Source organism: Python bivittatus, unplaced genomic scaffold, assembly GCF_059951505.1.
Source record: "Python bivittatus isolate LINGU-HERP-01145 unplaced genomic scaffold, Pbiv_v1 ctg000580_np1212, whole genome shotgun sequence".
In the NCBI taxonomy this organism is placed as follows: Eukaryota; Metazoa; Chordata; class Lepidosauria; order Squamata; family Pythonidae; genus Python; species Python bivittatus.
The window spans coordinates 5,732,215-5,751,826 of NW_028277087.1; the positions used below are offsets into that span (position 1 = coordinate 5,732,215).

Below are 19,612 nucleotides of genomic sequence, written 5' to 3' on the forward strand. Positions count from 1 at the left end.
ATCAAAGTAATAAACTTGACTTTTTTGAGAGAAGCCACATGAGTGTGAACTACTGAATCAATTTGTTTTGTTACTATCAATAGAATATGAGCTAAGTCTGAGACATATATCCAGGAAGGAAAAGAAGCTGCATGATTATATTCCTTCTCTGGGAGGAGGAGCTCAGACACGCTCTTCAAAGGCATCCCTGACATCAAACAAGGTCAGATCAACTTCATCTAAGAGGCACCACCAGACTCATCCTTTTACCGCTCTTTCGGTATCTTATTGCCTAAATGTAGTTACTGTTTAAAATGGTGACCCATTCTTTTCCCTAACACACTTTCCCCTCATAAGACAAGCACTTATTTGGAGTAATTATCCCTTACTTGTAGAATACATCAAGACCCAAGAATTGAAACAAAGTTGGATTTTTCTACTGATTTTTATTGTAGACTTTGAAAAAAGGATTACATGCCATTAAGATATTTTAAAAGAAATGTTAAGATCAATCATTGGCTAACAAATGCTATTCTTTACTGGTCAATACTGATAAATTTCACAAGAAGAAAGGAAAAATATCTGACTGAGGACTTAAAAAATGCAACATTCCAAACCATAATTGACACAGAAGAGAGAGACACCCTAGTGACGGGAGTGAAAAATGTTCTTGGATGCTTCTGATCTTCGTATCAGAGAGCCTGGAAAACTAGAATAATAGAAAAAGTAGTGAACTGACACAGCTCCCAACTGGATTTTTTTTAATTTGTAATTTTTTTTTGCAAATGCATTCAGGTGTTTGCTGGTAGATGTTGCCTGCTAAAGCAGGTTTGAAAACAGACAAACAAAAAACAGTGAAGCTTGGTAGGAAACCCAAAAGTTCAACATAGGATTGATTGAAAAGCAACACTTTAAAAGCACCAGTGCTGCTGCTGTATTAATTTTGTCCCAAATCAAATCTTCACATAAGGAATCACAATAATCTGGGAGGGTTGGAGGTAAATGTTTTTCTCCTTGTCCCAACCCCAAGCAAGAGTGTCCATAGCTCATTATATACTCATGCAGCTCTGAAGCAAGCTGAAATAAGCAGGGCCACCCCCCGAAAACTGGGTTCAAAGAAACCACCGTTTTCCCCAGTCTGGATATTTAGAGCTTTCAGTTGATGCCTCCCAAGAAATGACAGCTCAGTTTTGGCCCACAAAGGGCCCAGAACACTGGCCAGGACTGATTGAGAAGGTGCCACCCCCAGAATGTAAGAGAAAACATTTGAATATTCATCCCAATTGTTGCAAGTTCTGAAGTTGAGAGAGAAAATGCTTTTAAGCAACTTGAAAGAATAGGAAACTTGACCATTAAACAAAACATAACAAAAAAAACAGTGGTTTAACCCAGTAGAAGTTTCATGTCTGGACTATTTCAAGCTCACAGATCAAACTAGTTGTTTTGATAACAGGCAAAAATATGTAATGCTCCATTATGCACAGGAAAGAGAAACCAACAACCCTAGAAATAAGGAGCTAGAACAGAAAAAGAAAACAGGATCATGTCTAGACTTCAAGGTAGGGTCCATTTGGTAGACCTGGATCCCAAAGGCCTGAAGGATGGGAATTATTTAGAATTCTTCAACAATTCAATTGCAAATATTTTGGTTCAAGCAATGAAGCAGCTGATTTATATCAATGACTTCTGAACATCTTAGAAAGTGGTGAAACACATCATTTGTTGCTTGCTAGCATAATCTTCAAAGTTTTATTCTGTGCCAGGCTTTTACTTGGCATTTCCTGGAGCTCTAAAGCTTGTCTCAAGAAAGGAGTCAGGAGTATACCAAACAAGGTAGTGCAAGATAAGCTATCACAAAGTTGTTTTTTAAATAAAAATGAGTGTGGGGAATCATGCATATTTCAAACCCCACACAAAAATGGAACATAGTGGGAAAAGAAATTCCATGGCTGTGAGAGTTAAAATACAAAAAAGGGTAATACCAACAAGATGAAGACATCTTCTACAGACAATCATAGAAAAACTGAAGGACTGGACAAATTTGATAGCGAACATAGTACTTGGAACTCCAGATAATATAAGAAGTATGATTAATCTGCAAGAATTTTAAGTTCAAATCAGGATGCTATGAATAATCAGTTTTTAAGCTGGATTTTACATACAAGAGTCTTAATATTCTAAGATGTTGTTTGTTTAATGGAAGTCTTTGCTATATTTATAGCTGTTTTTGGTGGACTTATGGAAAAAGAGATGTTATCTTGAAGAGGCCCTATCACCACCTTTAACAAATTGTAAGCATATTTATTTAACAATACCTTGCAGGACATAAAATAGAGATGCAAATTCAAGGCAGCTTTATCTCCAAAATACAAAGAAAGCTTCCTGAGAATGTCTAGGTTTCATCATGGAAGTTAAAAAAAGACAACCCAAGAATGTGAACAGATGACAGACATTCAGGCTGGCTTAAATACTGCATATATGGGGGGAGGAGGCTAGAGACACTGATTGTTGATAAAGGTCCCAGAAACAAGTTCATGAAATTCATGCTAAGGTAATGGTTTTGACTTGCTGCTGAATTTCTCATAAGCAACTTCCCTTTAAAACAGACTGAATAGCAGAATTTGTCAAATTTAATTATAGTCCCAGAGGTGATGCAAACCAGAAGTCATATTAAAGATGGTAAAGTTGGCATGCTGACCTTGAGAGAGATATGGAGGAATTTCACCTATTCACAACAGGAATAATCCAGTCTACCTTGTTCAGAATAAAAGTATTGAGCTTCCCGTACTTGGTGCCAACAGGAAGTATTGGCCTACAATCCCCACCATACTTTAGCCAGCATGGACATCATCTATGCCAGCTGAGGTTGATAGGACTTACAACTTCAAACGTTTCAAGGGCATTTGATTGGGGAGACCATTATAAATGATTGCTAAGAGCTGACTTTTGATGAAAAGGAGGACTGACTGCTCCTGCTTCTGAAGAGCAGTCATCTTCTCTTAGGATACCAGTGATGTTTAATTCTATAGCTGTTTGAATGTTGGGAGAGAAGTGGAAAAGTTGCAAAATTGAAATCAATTTCTTGCAAGATCAAACAGCAATAAAGGCATCCTAGACATAATAATTTATCTTTGGTTCCAATGTCATTCTGGATTTCCATTATGAAACAATAATGTGAAAAGTAGAAAACCTCTGTGGACTTTTAAAAAAAAACCTCTTGCAACAATTTAAAATGAAAGCAACCAGCTTGTTTTACACACCTACCTATTTATTGGCTCTTTTCAGATAGTACATCTGGATCATTCTCTGACGGAAGGTAGCAAAGGTATCCTCTTTGTTCTTCCCTGCAACACCCAAGCCCTCCCCTGCCGAGGTAGAGCCCCTATAGGAGGCAAAAAATGAAATAAATATAGAGACAACTCAATTTCTTAGTGCCAGCTCCAATGACAAAGTGCAGGATGAATAAGAAAAAAAAAACACTAGCTGCCAAACTTTCAAAAAGGTAACCGAGTTTGTGGTTGTTGATTTGTGAGTTGTTGTGTACCTAAAATCAGCTGCAGTGTAAATTTAAGAGGCTTGCAAAAAGCACCTAATCACCTTCCCAAAAGGAACCAAACCTGCTACAATTGTAAAAAAGCCTGTTAGGAGATATTAACTTTCACTAGTTAAGCAATACCCCAGATTGCTAATACGTAAGAATTTTATTCCAGAAAAATAATCTCTTATCCTGCTCTTTCTCCCAAGGAGCTGAGTGACATTAATGAGGTCAACACATTTTCTTCTCGAAGAAGGTTCAGCAAGAAAATAGCCAGAGAATCCTCCAACGAACTCCATTATCAAGCAGGGATTTGAATTTGGCTCCTCTGAGGTCTAGCCCAACAATTTATCCATTACTACATTGAACAACAGAGGATACTCCTTCTTAAAAAAAGAGGGAGTTGTCATGAAGGCCAAACCCACAGTGGACAGGAAAGGGAATGGCCTTCATAGCCTGCTCCCACAGACACAGGTCTTCTACCATTGAAAATATTCAATAACGGAGCTCAAAGATGTAGCCATTTCTAATGCCAAACAGCTCTATGCTCTCTTCATCTTCCTTTTAATCTTCTGGCTTCCCAAAAAAGAGCAGCAAATGCTCTGCATGACTTTGTTAATATCTGCTGCAAGGTGATTTGCTGAATGCCTGTTTTCATTAGGCAGTATGAACCTCAGAAATACATTTTGGATGCGCTGCTTTATTTAGGCTTAGGGACTTGAAAAAAAATTGTTCTGAGTCACATGCAGAATCCAATATTTAAATACATAAACAAATGAACAAAATTAATTTAGAATGGAATCAATGAGAGTGATGCTTTTTTTAAAATGCTACTATACAGGACTACAAAGAAGGAGGAGAGAAGCCCAAAGTCAAATTGGTCTAGATATAAACACGAATAAGGATTTTCTGAATACCCTTGAGACTAACATTTTTCTTAGGAAAGTATTTCCAAATTTGTAAATCATGGTGAAAGAAATAGCAAATTCATAAGAGCAAGATTTCAGAGCCTTTTACATCAATTATCCAGGTATGGAAAACCATCTGGATCTCTTTTGACTTCACCATCAAATATTAACCAACCATGTATCTAATAATGCACCTTCCAACAGGGGGAAACATTCCTTTATAGTTGACCTGGGGGAGAGGGGGAAGTAGGTGTTGCATTCTCGTTAAAGGTCCCCCAGTGGTATTTTCTGGGCCGAATGTAGAGACCTTATCAGTCCAGATAAGATACTGTGTGTGAACAGGAGCAGACTATTTCGAGTCTTTGTCTTTATAATATTCAATTCTGCATTTTTTTTTGTACTGCTACAAAGCTCTGGGATTCCGATCCCCAGGTACCTCTGTCTTGTGCACGGTTGGTGGTTACATAAAGGATCAGTTCACCTGAATGAATTCTCCATTAGGACTGAAGCTGTCTTGATGTTTAAAGGACTTGCAGGAGAGGAGGATCAGCTCAACAAAAAATTAATTAAAATTAAAGCCAAGTATGTAGTTCCCAGTAAAGAGGGAGAAAGAACGAGAGTTCTCTGGTAGAAATGGACAGGTCTAGTTTAAAAAGACAGAGCAGCACAGGAAGATCTGGAACAATTCCCAACCATCTTGAGCAAAGCTGCTCAGAAAGGATGTGTTGAAGTAGGTCAGCATGTTAAGAAACAGAAAACATGCAGCTGATTCCTTGGTTGACCAGTGCCATCCTGAGACCATAGCTGTAATATTGTCTATTCTTTCCTAGACCCCCTAATGGCAAAGAACATGAAAACTGGCATCATCTAATAACCAGTGGCTGAGGCCCTCTGCTCTAACTTGATGACTATTCAGTACAAATTAATGAAGTCAGTAATGTACAAGACAAAAGGAAAATATAAAAGGCAAACAGGCAATTCTGCCAAGGAACAAAACAATCTAGTTCCTCTGTCCAGTGCTCAATTATTGCATCATTACATAAAATGATAATACTTTCTATTTACAGAGATTATCTAGAATGCGTTGAACCCTCTTCAATTGTGGGTACAGTAGAGGAAGACTGATTGAGATGAGCAAGACATTGTTCAGAAAGTTTCATCAGTGATAATCTTGCTGAGGAATCTTGGGGGTAATTCCAAGGATACAGTCTGGAAACAACTAGCTTATGATCACAGGCAGGGCTTCCCTTATGGAATTGTGGAAAATGGGGAAGGAGACTCTTTCTCCAATTTGCTATGGAATCTGAGATGAGTTAAATCCAGCAACTTTGTGCATTCAAAATATGTACTCTACTGTACAGTTGTGGAGGCCCTGATGAACCTATTCAATTACCATATACCATTAGATCCTTAATTCTTCAAACCCAACAGTGTCCTGACAGACTGGCAACAGTTTTTCAGATATCTTTCCCACCACTTTTTATCTTTTAAACAGGAATGTCAAGGATTCAGCCTGTGTGTGTAAAGCAGAGGCAGTCTATGAATGCCCTGATGAGCTTACAGACACCTACTTTGCATTCAAGGTCCCTATCTCAATCCTCTGCATCTCCAGGAAGGAATCGGAAAGGCCTCGATCAGGGGGAAGCAAGATTTAAGAATGTGTAGTCACTAGTTGTCACTGGGTTCTAAATCCAGGCCAATATTACAGTATAACCAAGAATTATAGGAATTAAGAGTCCATCATCACCTGGAGGGACACAGGATCTCTCACCCTTGGAGTAGTTAGATGAAACAATGCTCTAATGTGCTGTAAGATAGTTGTTCATGTTTCAATTACAAATTCTGCTATAAAACTGGAAGTTACCGAGGGCTGAAACTGGGGTTTTATACAATGTAGAGCAGAGGCTATATTGTTCAGGACTAAGTTACTGTTTTAAAAAGGACTAAAGGAAGGAGGAGTCAGATACTTGTTTCTCATTTATTAGGAAGACAGAAAGATCAAAAATGCTTTTAAGGTAATGGAAGATTAAAGAAAAACTCAAGAACATGTCAGCATCAAGTAAGGCAAGGGAAAGATTGCAGAAATCTGGTGCATTATGAAGATAAGCTGGACAACTTCAAAGACACTCTTATGAGTTGGGAAACTGTAGTCCTTCAGATATTGAATATGCCGTTCTCCAACATCCTTTAGCATGGATATACTGGCTGGGACTGATGAGACCTGGAGTACAATAATATTCAACCCAAAGGCATTGGACTGGCTTCAAGAGCACACAGCAGAGAGAAAATGGAGAATCATAGAAATATTTGTTCACAAAAAGGCTACCACTGAGGCAATAAATACTAACTACCCCAAACACCTCTCCAAAGGAAATAAGGTCTTGAGGTTAGCACAAGTACATTACCAGTACCTGTAGAACTCATGTTGATGTAAGAAGAATCACATTGTTAAAATAGACCAGAAGGCTTATAATCTAATATCCTATTTCAAATAATGACCATTTGATGATACAAACAGAACATGAGTACAATAGGACCTTCTTTCCTGGATTTCTGGGAAATGGTTTTCAGACGACTTCTACCTCTGATAGTTCACTTCCACAAGTCAAATGTACTGTATGGTTTGCTCAGTTTGTTTTAAAGAAACAGAGGCAGAGACCAATAACCCTGGAAAAGCAACCTTGCTGCTTGCTAATCTCAACACATATGCACACATAAAGATAAGTGTGTGTATATATACATGTCTGTGCATGTATGGATGTATACCTGTGTCTATATATAAATATAAATAAATTGTAATATATGTAACTAGAATTTCTTAAGATGGCTCCCAGGATAGTTTAGCTGAGCCACTGTTTGCTTAGTTATGTGCCTGGAGCATTTTGCTTCAAGGGCAGTGGACTGTTAGACCAAGAGAGTGGTAAGGAAACTGGGAAGACTTGAGGGTGAAAGTGTTAAGATATGAACAGACTGATGCTCGAATGGTTCAAACTGGAGAGGCTTGTGCTGGAAGCAGATGATCGGGGGATGGAACTGGAGTAAGTGGGAGACTCAGACTGGTAGCAACAAACGCAGCGGAGCAGATCTGTCAAAGAGCTGGAACCGAGATGCTGGAGTCCTTGGACAGCAATGGAAGTGCAAGTAGCGGGTGAGCTATGTTTGCAGGGCCTTTTATGCAGATAGCTGCAAAAGGTCAGTAAAGAACATGATGGCAAGAGCACGAAAGGAAGCGAGATAACAGGTTAAAGGTTGAAGTCCGGGTCTGCGCCTATGAACCCACGGCCTCTGGCAAGAGAGAAGTGGCAGCAGAACCAGAGATTTGAGAAGGAAGGGAGAAAGCGGCTTGCGCAGGCTAATGGCTTGGAAAGTGATAAAGTAGTGCTGGCACACAAGCAACAATCTTTGGAGAATGGATCAAGGTGGCCTAGAAGCCAAGGTGGAGCTGGAGTGAGTGAGTGAAGGGTCTGGAGGAATCAGATTGCCAAGGGTTTATGGATCGTGCTCATCAGATGAGAGATATATCTGAGAGCTCTTGCCAGCTAGCACTTGCTGGAAGTGCGTAAATGGCTTGGGAAGGGGCTCTGGAAGATGGTGGCTGTGGGGGATAAGTAGGGATAGGGATACTGTATTTAGTTAGGAAGTGGGTTTGATATATACTAATGTATGTGAGAACAGTGAGGTTGATTGTACATACCAGTAGGGTATAGATTCGAGTACCTGATGTTCAGTTAGACCTGCAGGAATGCCCTGTACATGGTGGTTGATGCTGGCAAGAGGTGTGTATAGCAGGGATATATAGGAGAGAGGTCCACATTTGCTATCTGGGAGTGAAATAAATGGGAGTCAAATTGAAGCAGAGAAGATATAGCAGTGGTCCCAAGTAGGTCAACACAGTAGAAAGGGAACCCACACACGGGTGCAGGTTGTTCTAGGCCAGCTGCCTCGGTCCTGGGTGGCTGAATTGTCAGGATCCTTGTCTCAAGCTGCTGCCAGTACATGTCAGGTCTGTGTGGAATAAGACTGTCCACGACATGGAGGTGAATGAATGCACAAACCTGGCATATATTACTGAGACGTGGTTGGACAATGTTGGCGATGTAGCCCTGTTGGAAATCTACCTTCTTGGGTTTCAGTAGTGCAGCAGCCATGATGCAAAGCTTGGGAAGGAGGGGTGGTCATGACTGTGTGCAAAACCATTGCAGTTACTGGGAGCTCTGCCCTGGAGGCAAACAGTTGCAGGTGCCTATGCATTAGGGACACCAGCTGGGGCTGTTGCTGGTATACTGAGCATTAAGCTGCTGGGCAGCAGCCTTTTACAAGCTCCTGAATGTTACCTCTGGGTGGATATTGGAGTCTCCAATGTTGTTGGTCTTAGATGATTTCAATCTCCATACCAGAGGAGTCTGGTATTGCTCATGGGTTAGTGGCCACCAAGGGCTTGTCAGAAGTATTGTGGTCCTGACACACACAGGAGGGCACACGCTGGATCTGATATTTACTTTGGAGCAGATGAAGCATGATCTAATATGGAAGACAATCATGTATGTCCTTTGCCATGATCAGACTACTTTCTGGTCAAACTGTAGACGTGGACTCCCTGAACCTCTGTGAGGGTGAAGAACCTGACAAGATTTCTCAACACTCCAGCAGATAGTTCCATGCCTGGTTGTTTCTGCAAAGTCTCTTCCTAGTTGCTGATCCCAAGCAGCTCCCTTTTTTAGAGAGGAGTTAAAGGAGATAAAGTAACTGAAAAGACAATGAGTGACAATGGTATACAACTAAAAGCAGATGCAACTGAGCCCTGGCACGAGCTCATGTTTGAGCCTACTTGACAGTCATAAGAGCAGTGTACCATTTGTTCTTCTCCATGCTTATTGTGTTGGCAGATTCCCATGCAGCAGCCTAGTTCAGGGTGACCTATCTTTTTTATGGATGGATAGGTCTGCAGGATGTCCAAATGAGTTCGTGGGGGTTTTTTTTGCAGAGCAAATTGCTTGTATCCATTCTACTTTAGATTCCAGTTGGACAGAACCTCCTGTGGTAAGTGACACGGCAGCTTCTACTACAATCTAGGATTTTTTTTGAGCTTGTGGGAACCAGAGAAAATGAATAGGGTTCCTGGTTGTATGAGCTCTGCCACCTGCAGGCTAGGTCCATACCCCTCCTGGCTCCTTAGGGCAGCTGGGTAGAAATTTGGAAGGTAGGCAATCCTTCTTTGAGGGAGGGTACTATGGCACCAGCCTTGAAGGAGCTTTTGGTGCATCCTTTCTTGAAGAAGCCATTTCTCTGGCTATATTTCACAACTTTCACTCTTATCTCCAACCCCTCCTTCCTAGAGAAGATTGTTGGGAAATCAGCTAGAAAGGATTCTAGAAGATTACTTAGATCCCTTCAGTCAGTATTCAGATCCAACACTGCTCTGGTGGATGACCTTCATCAGGGCCTTGATGGATAGAATGTGTGCGCACGCGTGCACGCACACACACACACACCAATCCTACTGAACTTTCTGGTGGTGTTCAATACCACTCACTATGGTATCCTTCTGCACCAGCCGCAAAAGCTGGCAGTGGTTCCACTCTTATCTGAGTGGGCAGTTCCAGTCAGTAGTTATTGGGGGGAGAGCGGGTCAGAGTTGGAGCCTGTGGTTGTGCCAGTGTAGAGCAAGCGCTAAGCGGTCCAGTCCACTCCTTGATATTATTTAATATATATTTAAAACTGCTGGGAGAGACCATCTGGGGTGATGTGCCATGACAGTTGTACCCTGCCACTCCAGGATGAGCCAGAGATGCTGTGGAAATCCTGCATCAGTGACTGCAGGCTGTTAGGGACTAGATGAGAAGAAACAAGCTCAGATTAAACCCTACAAACAAGACAGGATTACTATTCATCTGTAAACATCTGGGCTATCTGGCAACTTTGGTCCTGGTAGGGAAAAGAGATGGTCTGTCATCTGGGGGCCTTTTGGACATGTAGCTCCTGCTTGAGCAGCAGATGGAAGCCATGGCCAGGAGAACCTTTGCCCACCTCCAGCTGGTGTGTTAGTCACCTGGACCAGGAAACTTGGTGATGGTGACTGACATCCTGATCACCACTACCATAGTACCGCACGCTCGGTGTATGGCTACTCTTAAAGACAACTCAGAAGCCGCAACTGGTACAAGATGCAGCAGCCAGAATATTAATTGGTATTACTGGTTGCCAATAGGCTTCCAGGTCCAATTCAAAGTGCTGATTATTACCTATAAAGCCCTATATGATGCAGCATGGGAATGTATCAGGAACTACCTTATCAAACATGGTTCTGCCCATCCAACCTGATCATCTAGAGAAAGTCTGCTGAGGATGCTACTCCACGTATGGTACAAGGATATAGCAATAAGAACCTGAATATCTACAGGACCAGCTTTTCTAGGTAAAATCTGTTCATCCAGTAAGATCAAGTTGGAGGGCTTGCTGCAAGTTCAGACCCCTAGGAAATCTTCAGAGCAGGGACCCTGAGGGCATGTCTTCCCAGTATCATCCCCCCTCTAAAATACCCTACTCCAGGAGAGAAAAGTAGTGTCTTCCCTGCTAGCATTTTGGAGCCCTACTAAGACTGGCTCTTCTGGAGGTCTTTTAGAGGTATGGACTGTCACCTGAGGATATAAATAATAAAGACAGCATCAAGGTGTGGTGGGGATACATTGTGATGAGCCTCGTTGGTTGGATGTGCTTATTTCTGTTGTTGTTGTATTATTGGCCTTACTATTTTAACTTTTTTACTGAACTGTGGAATGTACACCTCTCAAAGACTTACAGATTGGCGCAATATGCGCGTACAAATAAATAAATAAATAGATAGATAGGCCAGATGGCAGACCTTTTCAGCAACAGCTTCCACACTTTGGAATGCACCACTGCAAGAAGTACATTTGTCCCAAACCCTCATTTCAGAAGGCTGTGAGGACTTATTCCAGTGTGCCTTTGGCCTTAAATAAGACTGCAGATGGCCACTGGTTTATCTGAATTGTTGTTTTACTGCTGTTTTATCAGTGGTGGGATATGGTTTTCCTTTGTTTTTATTTCCTCCTGTGATCGGGGCAAAATACAAATATTGATTGATAAATAAATACATAAACAAATATTAAAAACTAATCTACTTCTACATACAAAGGGACTGTGATTCAGGGAAAACAGTGTCTGGCCTATCCTTCTACACACACAAAACATTTTTTCCTGTGCTTAAACTAAACAACCCCTTTGGAACATTCTGAATGTTAACACTGTATGGAACAATGGGAATGCTATATAAGCCCTTGTTTCTTCCTTTCTGCACCAGCCTACAAAAACATAAGGGTGATATTCCATGCTCGGTGCTATCCTACCACCAATCACAGAAAAACTGGATAAGGGGATTATTTTTTTTTTTAACTGTACAAGCAGACTACAAAACATGTATTTAATTATTTCCACTGTTGGTTGTGGAAATTTCATTAAAACAATCAATATCCCCTTTATCCTGAGCTTGGAAGAAAAACTCCAAAGAAGTTGGAATTTGTTGCATCTCTAGTTACAAAAGTTACTAGTTACTAATGCAGCAACAAATACAGAACCTTATAGTTAATAAGAGAGAATAACTGGAAACTGGGCATCTGGAAAACAGTCAAATCCAAACGTGCGCATGCTTAAGTGCTTCTCTTGCCCCTTTATACATACACTTTGACAGGTTCCTTGATGCCTTTGCCATGTAACCCGAGGCCACGCCCTTCTTTCCAACCCATTTTTTGAAGGATTTGGAAGCCAATGTTCTTCTCATTTAGTCTCTTATTATAGAATTCCATATCCTTTGTTTTCTGCTGCTGACAAATAAAAATAAGATTCAACATAGTGGAACATATTAGGAGATGTTAAACAAAACCACAGCAGAGATCCCCAGTGTTTGGGGGGAAATTAGGACATTTTTCACATTTTGAATCCATATGACAGATGCTCAGAGAAAATGGCTGATGTGAGGGAATCTTTTTTATGTATGCACCAAATGGATCACAAATGGATGTGCCCAGTCCTAAAACATCCATTTACCTAAAGACAAATTTGTAACGATGCTCCCTTTCCATCCTTCCCCTCTAGCTTCCCTGGAAACTCACCATATACAAATTCCAGGTTACCTATTTTGGGGGCAGGTGGGCATATTTAGAAACAAAGCACTGAACTCTAGCCACTCATCATTTTTATTTTCTAAGAAATCTTAGGAAGGATGTACGGATGTGCACAATTAACCAATTCAGAAAAGGCATTCTGGAGAATTAGGAATGGCCCGTTTCTCTTCTTCATCAAGATGAATCTTGGCTTTTGGTTTCGAGAATTTACTTCTGCAAACTACTAAACACGGCTGGCTGGGGAATTCTGGGAGCTGAAGTCCACCCATCTAAAAGTTGCTGAGGTTGAGGAACCCTGTGCTAAACTATTCCCTAAACGGAGGGAAAGGGAATATTCTCTGGAACATTTCGTTTTCTAATCAATGAATTTTGTACATCTTTAGGAGCTTATGTTCAACTCGTATTCTTGGAAATAAAGATTATTCCAAAAATTAGTGCTTTGTACCGTAACAGCTTCTTTTTGTTTAAAATTTCTTAAAAAGTAGCATGGATCAAGAGACCTGACAGAGGTCAGAGGAGGTGCTTAGAAGTTACAACGTGGAATGAGAGGGCAACGACGACCTTGGGTGAGATTGCCTGTGGATCCCAATGGGCCCCTTGGTTTTCAGAGGATCTCCAAATGACAAAGTGGCAGAAGAGATGCTGGAGCACTACTGAAGAAGACAAAGAGCAATTCTGACCAGCACAGGTAAGAGCCTGCCCTGTGGCAATAATAGTGATGAAATGTAACTATTTCTCCACTTTTATTGTGTCTGCTGAATGCTAGCTGGCAGCCCTGTTCAGGGTGACCTAGTCCCTCTGGGGCACGGAAAGGCCAGGGGGGTATCTAGAAGGCTGCTGTGAGGAGAACATTTAGCATCTGGCACATAAAGCTGCTTGGATTCCACTCCATAGGCGACACAGGTCCTATGGAGTTGAGTGAGACACAGTCTTACTTGGTTACCCACCATGAGTTTGAGCCAGTCAGTCCTAAAGAAGTGGACAGGGTCCTTGGGGAGGTCAATGCAATCACCCAGGCTCTAGATCTATGCCCCTCCTGGTTGGTTAGGGCTTCCAGGGAGCGGTTGTGCAGTTGGACCCAAACAGCAGTAAGTGCATTCTTGAGAGAGGGGGTGGTTCTGCTGATCCTAAAGAAGGAAGTGGTCTGCCCTCTCCTCAAGAAGTCATCGTTGGATCCAAAAGAGATGGACAATTTTCATCCTATCTCCAACCTTCCTTTTTAGGGAAGACTGTTGAGAAGGCCTGTAGCTCCAAAGGCCCTGGAGGAAACAGATTATCTGGAGACCTTTCAATCAGAGTTCAAGCCAGGATATAGTACTGAGATGGCACTGGTCGTACGTTGATGATCGATAACAGGCTTGGGATAGGGTAATGGAGGGCATCCACCCTGGCCCTCCTTGATCTCTCAGTGGTTTTCGATACCACTGACCAAGGTATCCTTCTGTACTACCTCAGGGGGTTGGGAGTGGGAGGCACAGTACTGCAGTGGTTCTCCTCCTTCCTCCAGGATCATTTCAAAGAGCAGGTAGAAGCTGTGGCCAGGAGAACCTTTGTACAAGTCTAGCTTATGCACCAACAGTGCCTGTTCCTGGATCAATCACTCACACCCTGGATCAGTCACCTCTTGGCTGGACTACTGCAATACACTCTACATGTGGCTGCCCTTGAAGACTATTCAGATGCTGCAATTTGTCCAGAATGCAGAGATATGGGTAGTTATGGCTACACCCTAGTATGCCCATGTAACATGACTACTTCGTGAGCTGTACTGGCTCCCTATAGGTTTCCAGGAGAAATTTAGGGTGCCAGTTATCACTTACAAAGCCCTACATGGCACAGGACTGGGTTATCTTTGGTCCCTTCCCTGAAGCAATGTCATTGGATGGAACTTAGGAAGTATGTTCTCTGTTGCAGTGCCTGCCCTTTGGAATGATCTTCTCTTTGAAATCTGGCTGGTCTCAACCCTGTTAGCTTTTAGAAAGGCTTCAAAAACTTGGGTTTCTCCCAGGCATTAGGCCGGGATGAAAGATGAGCTGGTCTTAGGAAGTGGAGAAAGTGTCTGATGGGCCCCAACTATGTGCTATGTTGAGTTTTTGCTTTGTTCCTGCTGATATTGTTACTTTTAATTGTAATTTGGGTTCTTCTATGGCTTTATTGATGTATGCTACCCAGAGTCATTACTGCATGAGTTGGGCAGCCATATAAATCTAAATAAATAAATTAAAGAGGTGACTGAGTTCCCTATTCTGGTGCTCATGACTTAATACTCCCAGGACCTACAATGTGGAACTCAGAATGACAGAAATCCCATTCCAAAGAATTATGTGAAAGTGTTATCCTCCTTTGTGCATTTAAATGGCTTGTGTTTTCTTTGTAAGACTGTGGAACTTTAAACACTGAAGTTAGTGCTTTATTTTGCTGATATTCAGATGTATACTTCACTGCCCAGGAACTGGAGAAATGTCCTTTCTGTGCCTCATCTATCAGGCAATAATGAAAGGTCACTAGGAAACTACATCCCATGCCTCCTATAACTAGGAAGAATGTCACTAAAAACAGAGGCTAAACTGACACCTTCCAACTGCAGGGAGTTTGCTTCACCCACCACCCCTTGTCAAGCAGAACACATGGCTCCTATTAACACTGACCTGAGACTGGAGGGTAGATCCGTGACTACTCAAATTTACCTGAGTGCTTTACCCACTCCAGCCAACTGACTTGGGTGCAGGGAATCTGTGCAGGGATATATGCAGAAGCACATTCCAGCATGCAAGTTCTAACTTGCGATCTAATGTGATACCGTATAGACAGTTGAACTTAAATATAAGCATACCTAATGGAATAGGAACAAGGGTTAAACAGAAGATTTCCCCCCCAACCTTTATAGGGTATTCTACTTAGCATTACTCGGAGGAAAGCTGCAATACAAAAATCCCAGTCTTAAAGATAATCGTTTTTGCCTCACCTTCTTATTTTTGTATGCAGGATAGCCACGAGGTCGGTCATAAGAGATCCGCACTGGATCATGTACTAAAAAGCAAAATTAAAGGCCAAATCAATCCTACGTCAAACAAATACTAGCACATAATTGCACTTTGGGATTTTAGAACAGGAATCCATACAGATCAGTACTACTGTGACCAGGCAGATGCTTTCAGGAAGCCCAGACAGATCTATGACGTCAAGAGTTCTCCCTTGTTTGCCTCCAACATCAGAGGCAGATGGCCTCCAAATAAGGTGGATCCTGTTTAGCAACAGGAAGAGCCGAAGTACTGGGTCAGCCCCAATTTACTATGTAGCTGCTGTTTTTCATAACTGAAATGCAATTCTGCTTCCAAGAACCCTAGGAGGACCATGGACACCAGGAGGAGAGGAGAGTTCCTGTCTCAGAAATCTGCTCACTCAGGTTTCAGATCTGACATCAGCTGCATTCCTTGGGCAGGGGAGGGTAGGAGAGGTTGCTGTGGTTACCCGCAAGACTCTGTTGGCATTAAGAAGCACTACTCTGTAGTGGGGGTAGTTGAGTTTGCCACACAGTGGCATCCCTGCCAGGACTCCTCAACCTAACTGCTGTGGTGGTGGTGGACGTCTCCAACTGATAGTGTTGTGCAACTTCAAACTGCCTAGGAGTTCATGGCTGCCACGACAACCATGAACCTAACCAAGCTTAATGAGAGCCTGACACACTTGAGAGATCACTTACTAGATCCGTTTTTCATCTTGGGGCAGATGCAACATGATCTGAAAGGGGCAGTATATCTTAGTCTGAGGTGGCTGCATGCAGTGTGGGCTTCCTGGTACTACGTCTGCTAAGGTTTCACTATCATCACAAAGCAACATGACAAAGACTCACAGGCAACGCATACCTTCAAATAAGGCTGGGTTCATATAGAAGTATTACCGGATCAGCTAGTGGCTACATTTACATCACATGCTAAGTTTGATTAGCTTTAACTGCAGCATTCAAACATATTCTGTACTTAGCTTGTTCTGCAAATCCAGCCTATTTGGACAGTTCAGTGTATTCAATGGATTGCGTCGACCCAGAAAATGAGTTAGTTCAGTTAAATGTGTTGGGCAAAACCAGTCTGAATATAGCACAAAGCCAGTCAAAATTGGCACTGCCAACAGCAATTAATTGCACCATCTGCTAGCTTCTCAGCAGGGCTTCCTCTGACACCTGTCTGATCTTCAGCACCAGAGGTGGAGGCTAAGTGCAGCCCTTATAATCCCCTAGACTTGGAGAAAAGGGCTTATCTTACTGCAGAAGCATAAAAGGGATGAATAAACAGAAAAGGTAATAGTGTTAGAAATCCCACTGTACAAATTACTCACTTCTCTCTCTCACCCATGTCATAATTAGGACTTCAGTAAGAATTTCAGGGACTTTCCCATTTTCCCTCTCTCCGGCATAGCACAGAGCAGTACATTCACAGTGAAAACTGGAAAGCATTTAGCTCATGATTTAAAAGAGACTGGGTTTACACACTGCGTAAGCCACAGAATTGGTTGCTGGGTTTAGTGCACCCAAAGGCTATACCAAACCATTCACATGGCAATTTGGGACGATACGTGAACAAGGTCAAAGAGAACGCAGCCTAGGAGTGACACTTGAAACACTTTCCCGGCTCACCTTTTGGTTCATCTATGAGGCACACTCTCTTTGATGCTGGAATCAAGCCCACTTTCAGGGATTTGCTGCTGATTCTCTTGCGCCCAAAGGGGGCACCTTGCACGGGCGCCTGGGCCAGTGGCTCTGAAATGGCACTTGTGGCTGTGCTGCTGGTCTGTCCTGATTCAGCTGTCTTTGAATGCTCTACTTTCACAAGCCCTTCTTCCAGGAGGCCTTCTTCTGGCTCCTCAGCTGGTACTGTAGCTTCCTCTTCTTCATCTCCCTCTTCTGCTTCCACTTCAGTTTGGGGGGTCTCCTCTTCTTCCTCCTCCTCCTCTTCTTCCTCTTCCTTCTCTTCTTCCTCCTCCTCCTCTTCTTCCTCCTCCAAGTTTCCCCATTCACTTTCCCTTGGTTCAGGGCTCTCATGAAGGTCAGCAGATTCCTGTCCAGCACTGAAGTTGATAGATGGGCATAATTCGCGGACTTTCATGCGATAAAACTTGAAGGCGGAACTCTCTGGATCCTGCAGAAATCTGTGGGAGGATTTTAGGATGGTGTTATTTATTATTGCAAGTTTGTTCCACTTTTCCTCCAAGAATTCAAGGTGGCACACAAAGCCACCTCCTTCCTCATGATATTTCCTTCTGAAAAGAACCCTGTTAGGCTGGATAAGGGGTGCCCAATCTGCACTTCGCAGGGCATATGTGGCCCTCAATTCCAAACTGCAGCTTCTAGATCAGGTGAAAACTATGCAGCCAAATTTGCAGCAAATGGTCTGATTCACAGTGGTCTTATTTTAGTGTTTTCTTTTATTAAATTCAGATGCTTCCATTCTGACTCTTAAAACTACTTAACTCCTTCCCCTCAACAACCACAAAGGTGTAAAATTTTCAGCTCCATTCACCCAAGTGACATCACTCTATCACTGGCTATGGCCCATGACCCTCCAAGGCCAAAATAATATCAGAAATAAAGGGCAGCCTTGCATGCCAAAAAGTTGGTCCATCCTAGATTAGACCGAGAGACAGCAGCTAACCCAATCTCACCAAAAAAATTTAATGACTGCATAAAAAAGCAAGTGAAATCTTGTAGGGGAAAAAACACTAAGCCACTAGGTTCCCACTCGAGTCCTGCTATGTTGCCTGCGTGCGCATGTGTGCTTGTTCCTGGAAGTGATGAGTGAAGAACACCAGGACCTTTTGCCAAGAGTATGTAATCCCAGCAGGGTCCTCCAAGACCTGAAAGGCATCCCAGCTGCCCAGCTAAAGCAAGTAGGCACTTATGCCAGGCAGCAGAGATATGGAAAGATGCTGGAGGCAGATGATCACTTTCATACTGTGCAGAAGAAAACAATGGTAAACCACTCCTATGCTTTATCAAGAATCATATGGACAAACAATATAAAGTGATTGATAGTATAGTCGGAACATGGAATGTAAGAAGCATGAATGTGGGAAAGCACAACACAGTGAAAGACTAAATGAATTGACTACACACAGACATCTTAGGCATCAGCAAGCTGAAATGCATTAGAATTGGAGACTTTCAGCCAAAACATCATTCTATATGCAGGATATAAAAAACAAAGAAGAAATGCTGCTGATTTCATACTTAGGAAGGATACACTAAATACAGTTGTTGGGTACAATGCAGTCAATTACTGAATAATATCAATCAGAATTCATGACAAGTTTTTAATATGATGATTATCCAAGTTTATGCTTTAACTATGGATGCAGAAGAAGAGGAGCTTGATGGTTTTTATGGTCAAGTTCAATCTGAAACTGACCAGAACACACAAACAAGATGTGCTGCTTACAGTTAAAATAGTAAAGCTGGAAATAGTACGAAGAAAATACAGGTGGACTGTTTGGGCTAGGAATGTATGGTTGAAATGAAGCAGGAAAATGCCTGTCAATTTGTGTCAATCCAGTGATTTCTTTATTGCTAACACATTCTTCAAACAACCAAAAAGGCACCTATATCCATGGACATTTCCAGTTGGAGTACACCAGTGTTGTCCAAACTTGGCCACTTGGCTGGCTGGGGAATTCTGGGAGTTGAAGTCCACTCATCTTAAAGTGGCCAAGTTTGGGCAACACTGGCTTAGGAACATCTAATGCAGATTAGAGCGGTATATGGAAAGGGAAATGCCAGATATTCTAGCTAGTTTTAGAAAAAGCTGAGGAACAAGAGATTTTATTGCTGATGCATTCTGAATAATTGAGGAAATCAAATAATATTAATAAAAGTCAGTATGTGCTTCATTGACTATAAAAAGCCTCGATTGGGTTGATCATGTCAAGTTGTAGAATGTCCTTAGGAAAATGGAATCCCAGAACATCTCACTGCCCTCATGGAAAACCTAAACATGGGACAAAAAGCCACTGTTCCTATCCAGAAGGAACTTGAGGCTGAATTGGAAGAAGATTAGTGT

The 19,612-nt window shown here is 42.0% G+C and overlaps 1 protein-coding gene across 3 annotated transcripts in view; it reads right to left on the bottom strand.

The window, feature by feature from the left end:
• Window positions 1–411: 411 nt before the first annotated feature.
• SUGP2 (SURP and G-patch domain containing 2) overlaps window positions 412–19,612 on the bottom strand; it is a 39,199-nt gene continuing 19,998 nt past the window's right edge. For 2 of the 3 annotated variants that reach the window (XM_007430715.4, XM_007430714.4), the window contains exons 7-11: window positions 17,197–17,708; window positions 15,529–15,593; window positions 12,121–12,263; window positions 3,244–3,361; window positions 412–688 (exon numbers count right to left, since the gene is read on the bottom strand). In XM_007430715.4, the coding sequence (XP_007430777.1) occupies window positions 3,244–3,361; window positions 12,121–12,263; window positions 15,529–15,593; window positions 17,197–17,708 (838 nt within the window). In that variant the 3' untranslated portion in view covers window positions 412–688. The remainder of the gene's footprint in view (window positions 689–3,243; window positions 3,362–12,120; window positions 12,264–15,528; window positions 15,594–17,196; window positions 17,709–19,612) is intronic. The other variant, XM_088149428.1, reaches the window with a different exon arrangement.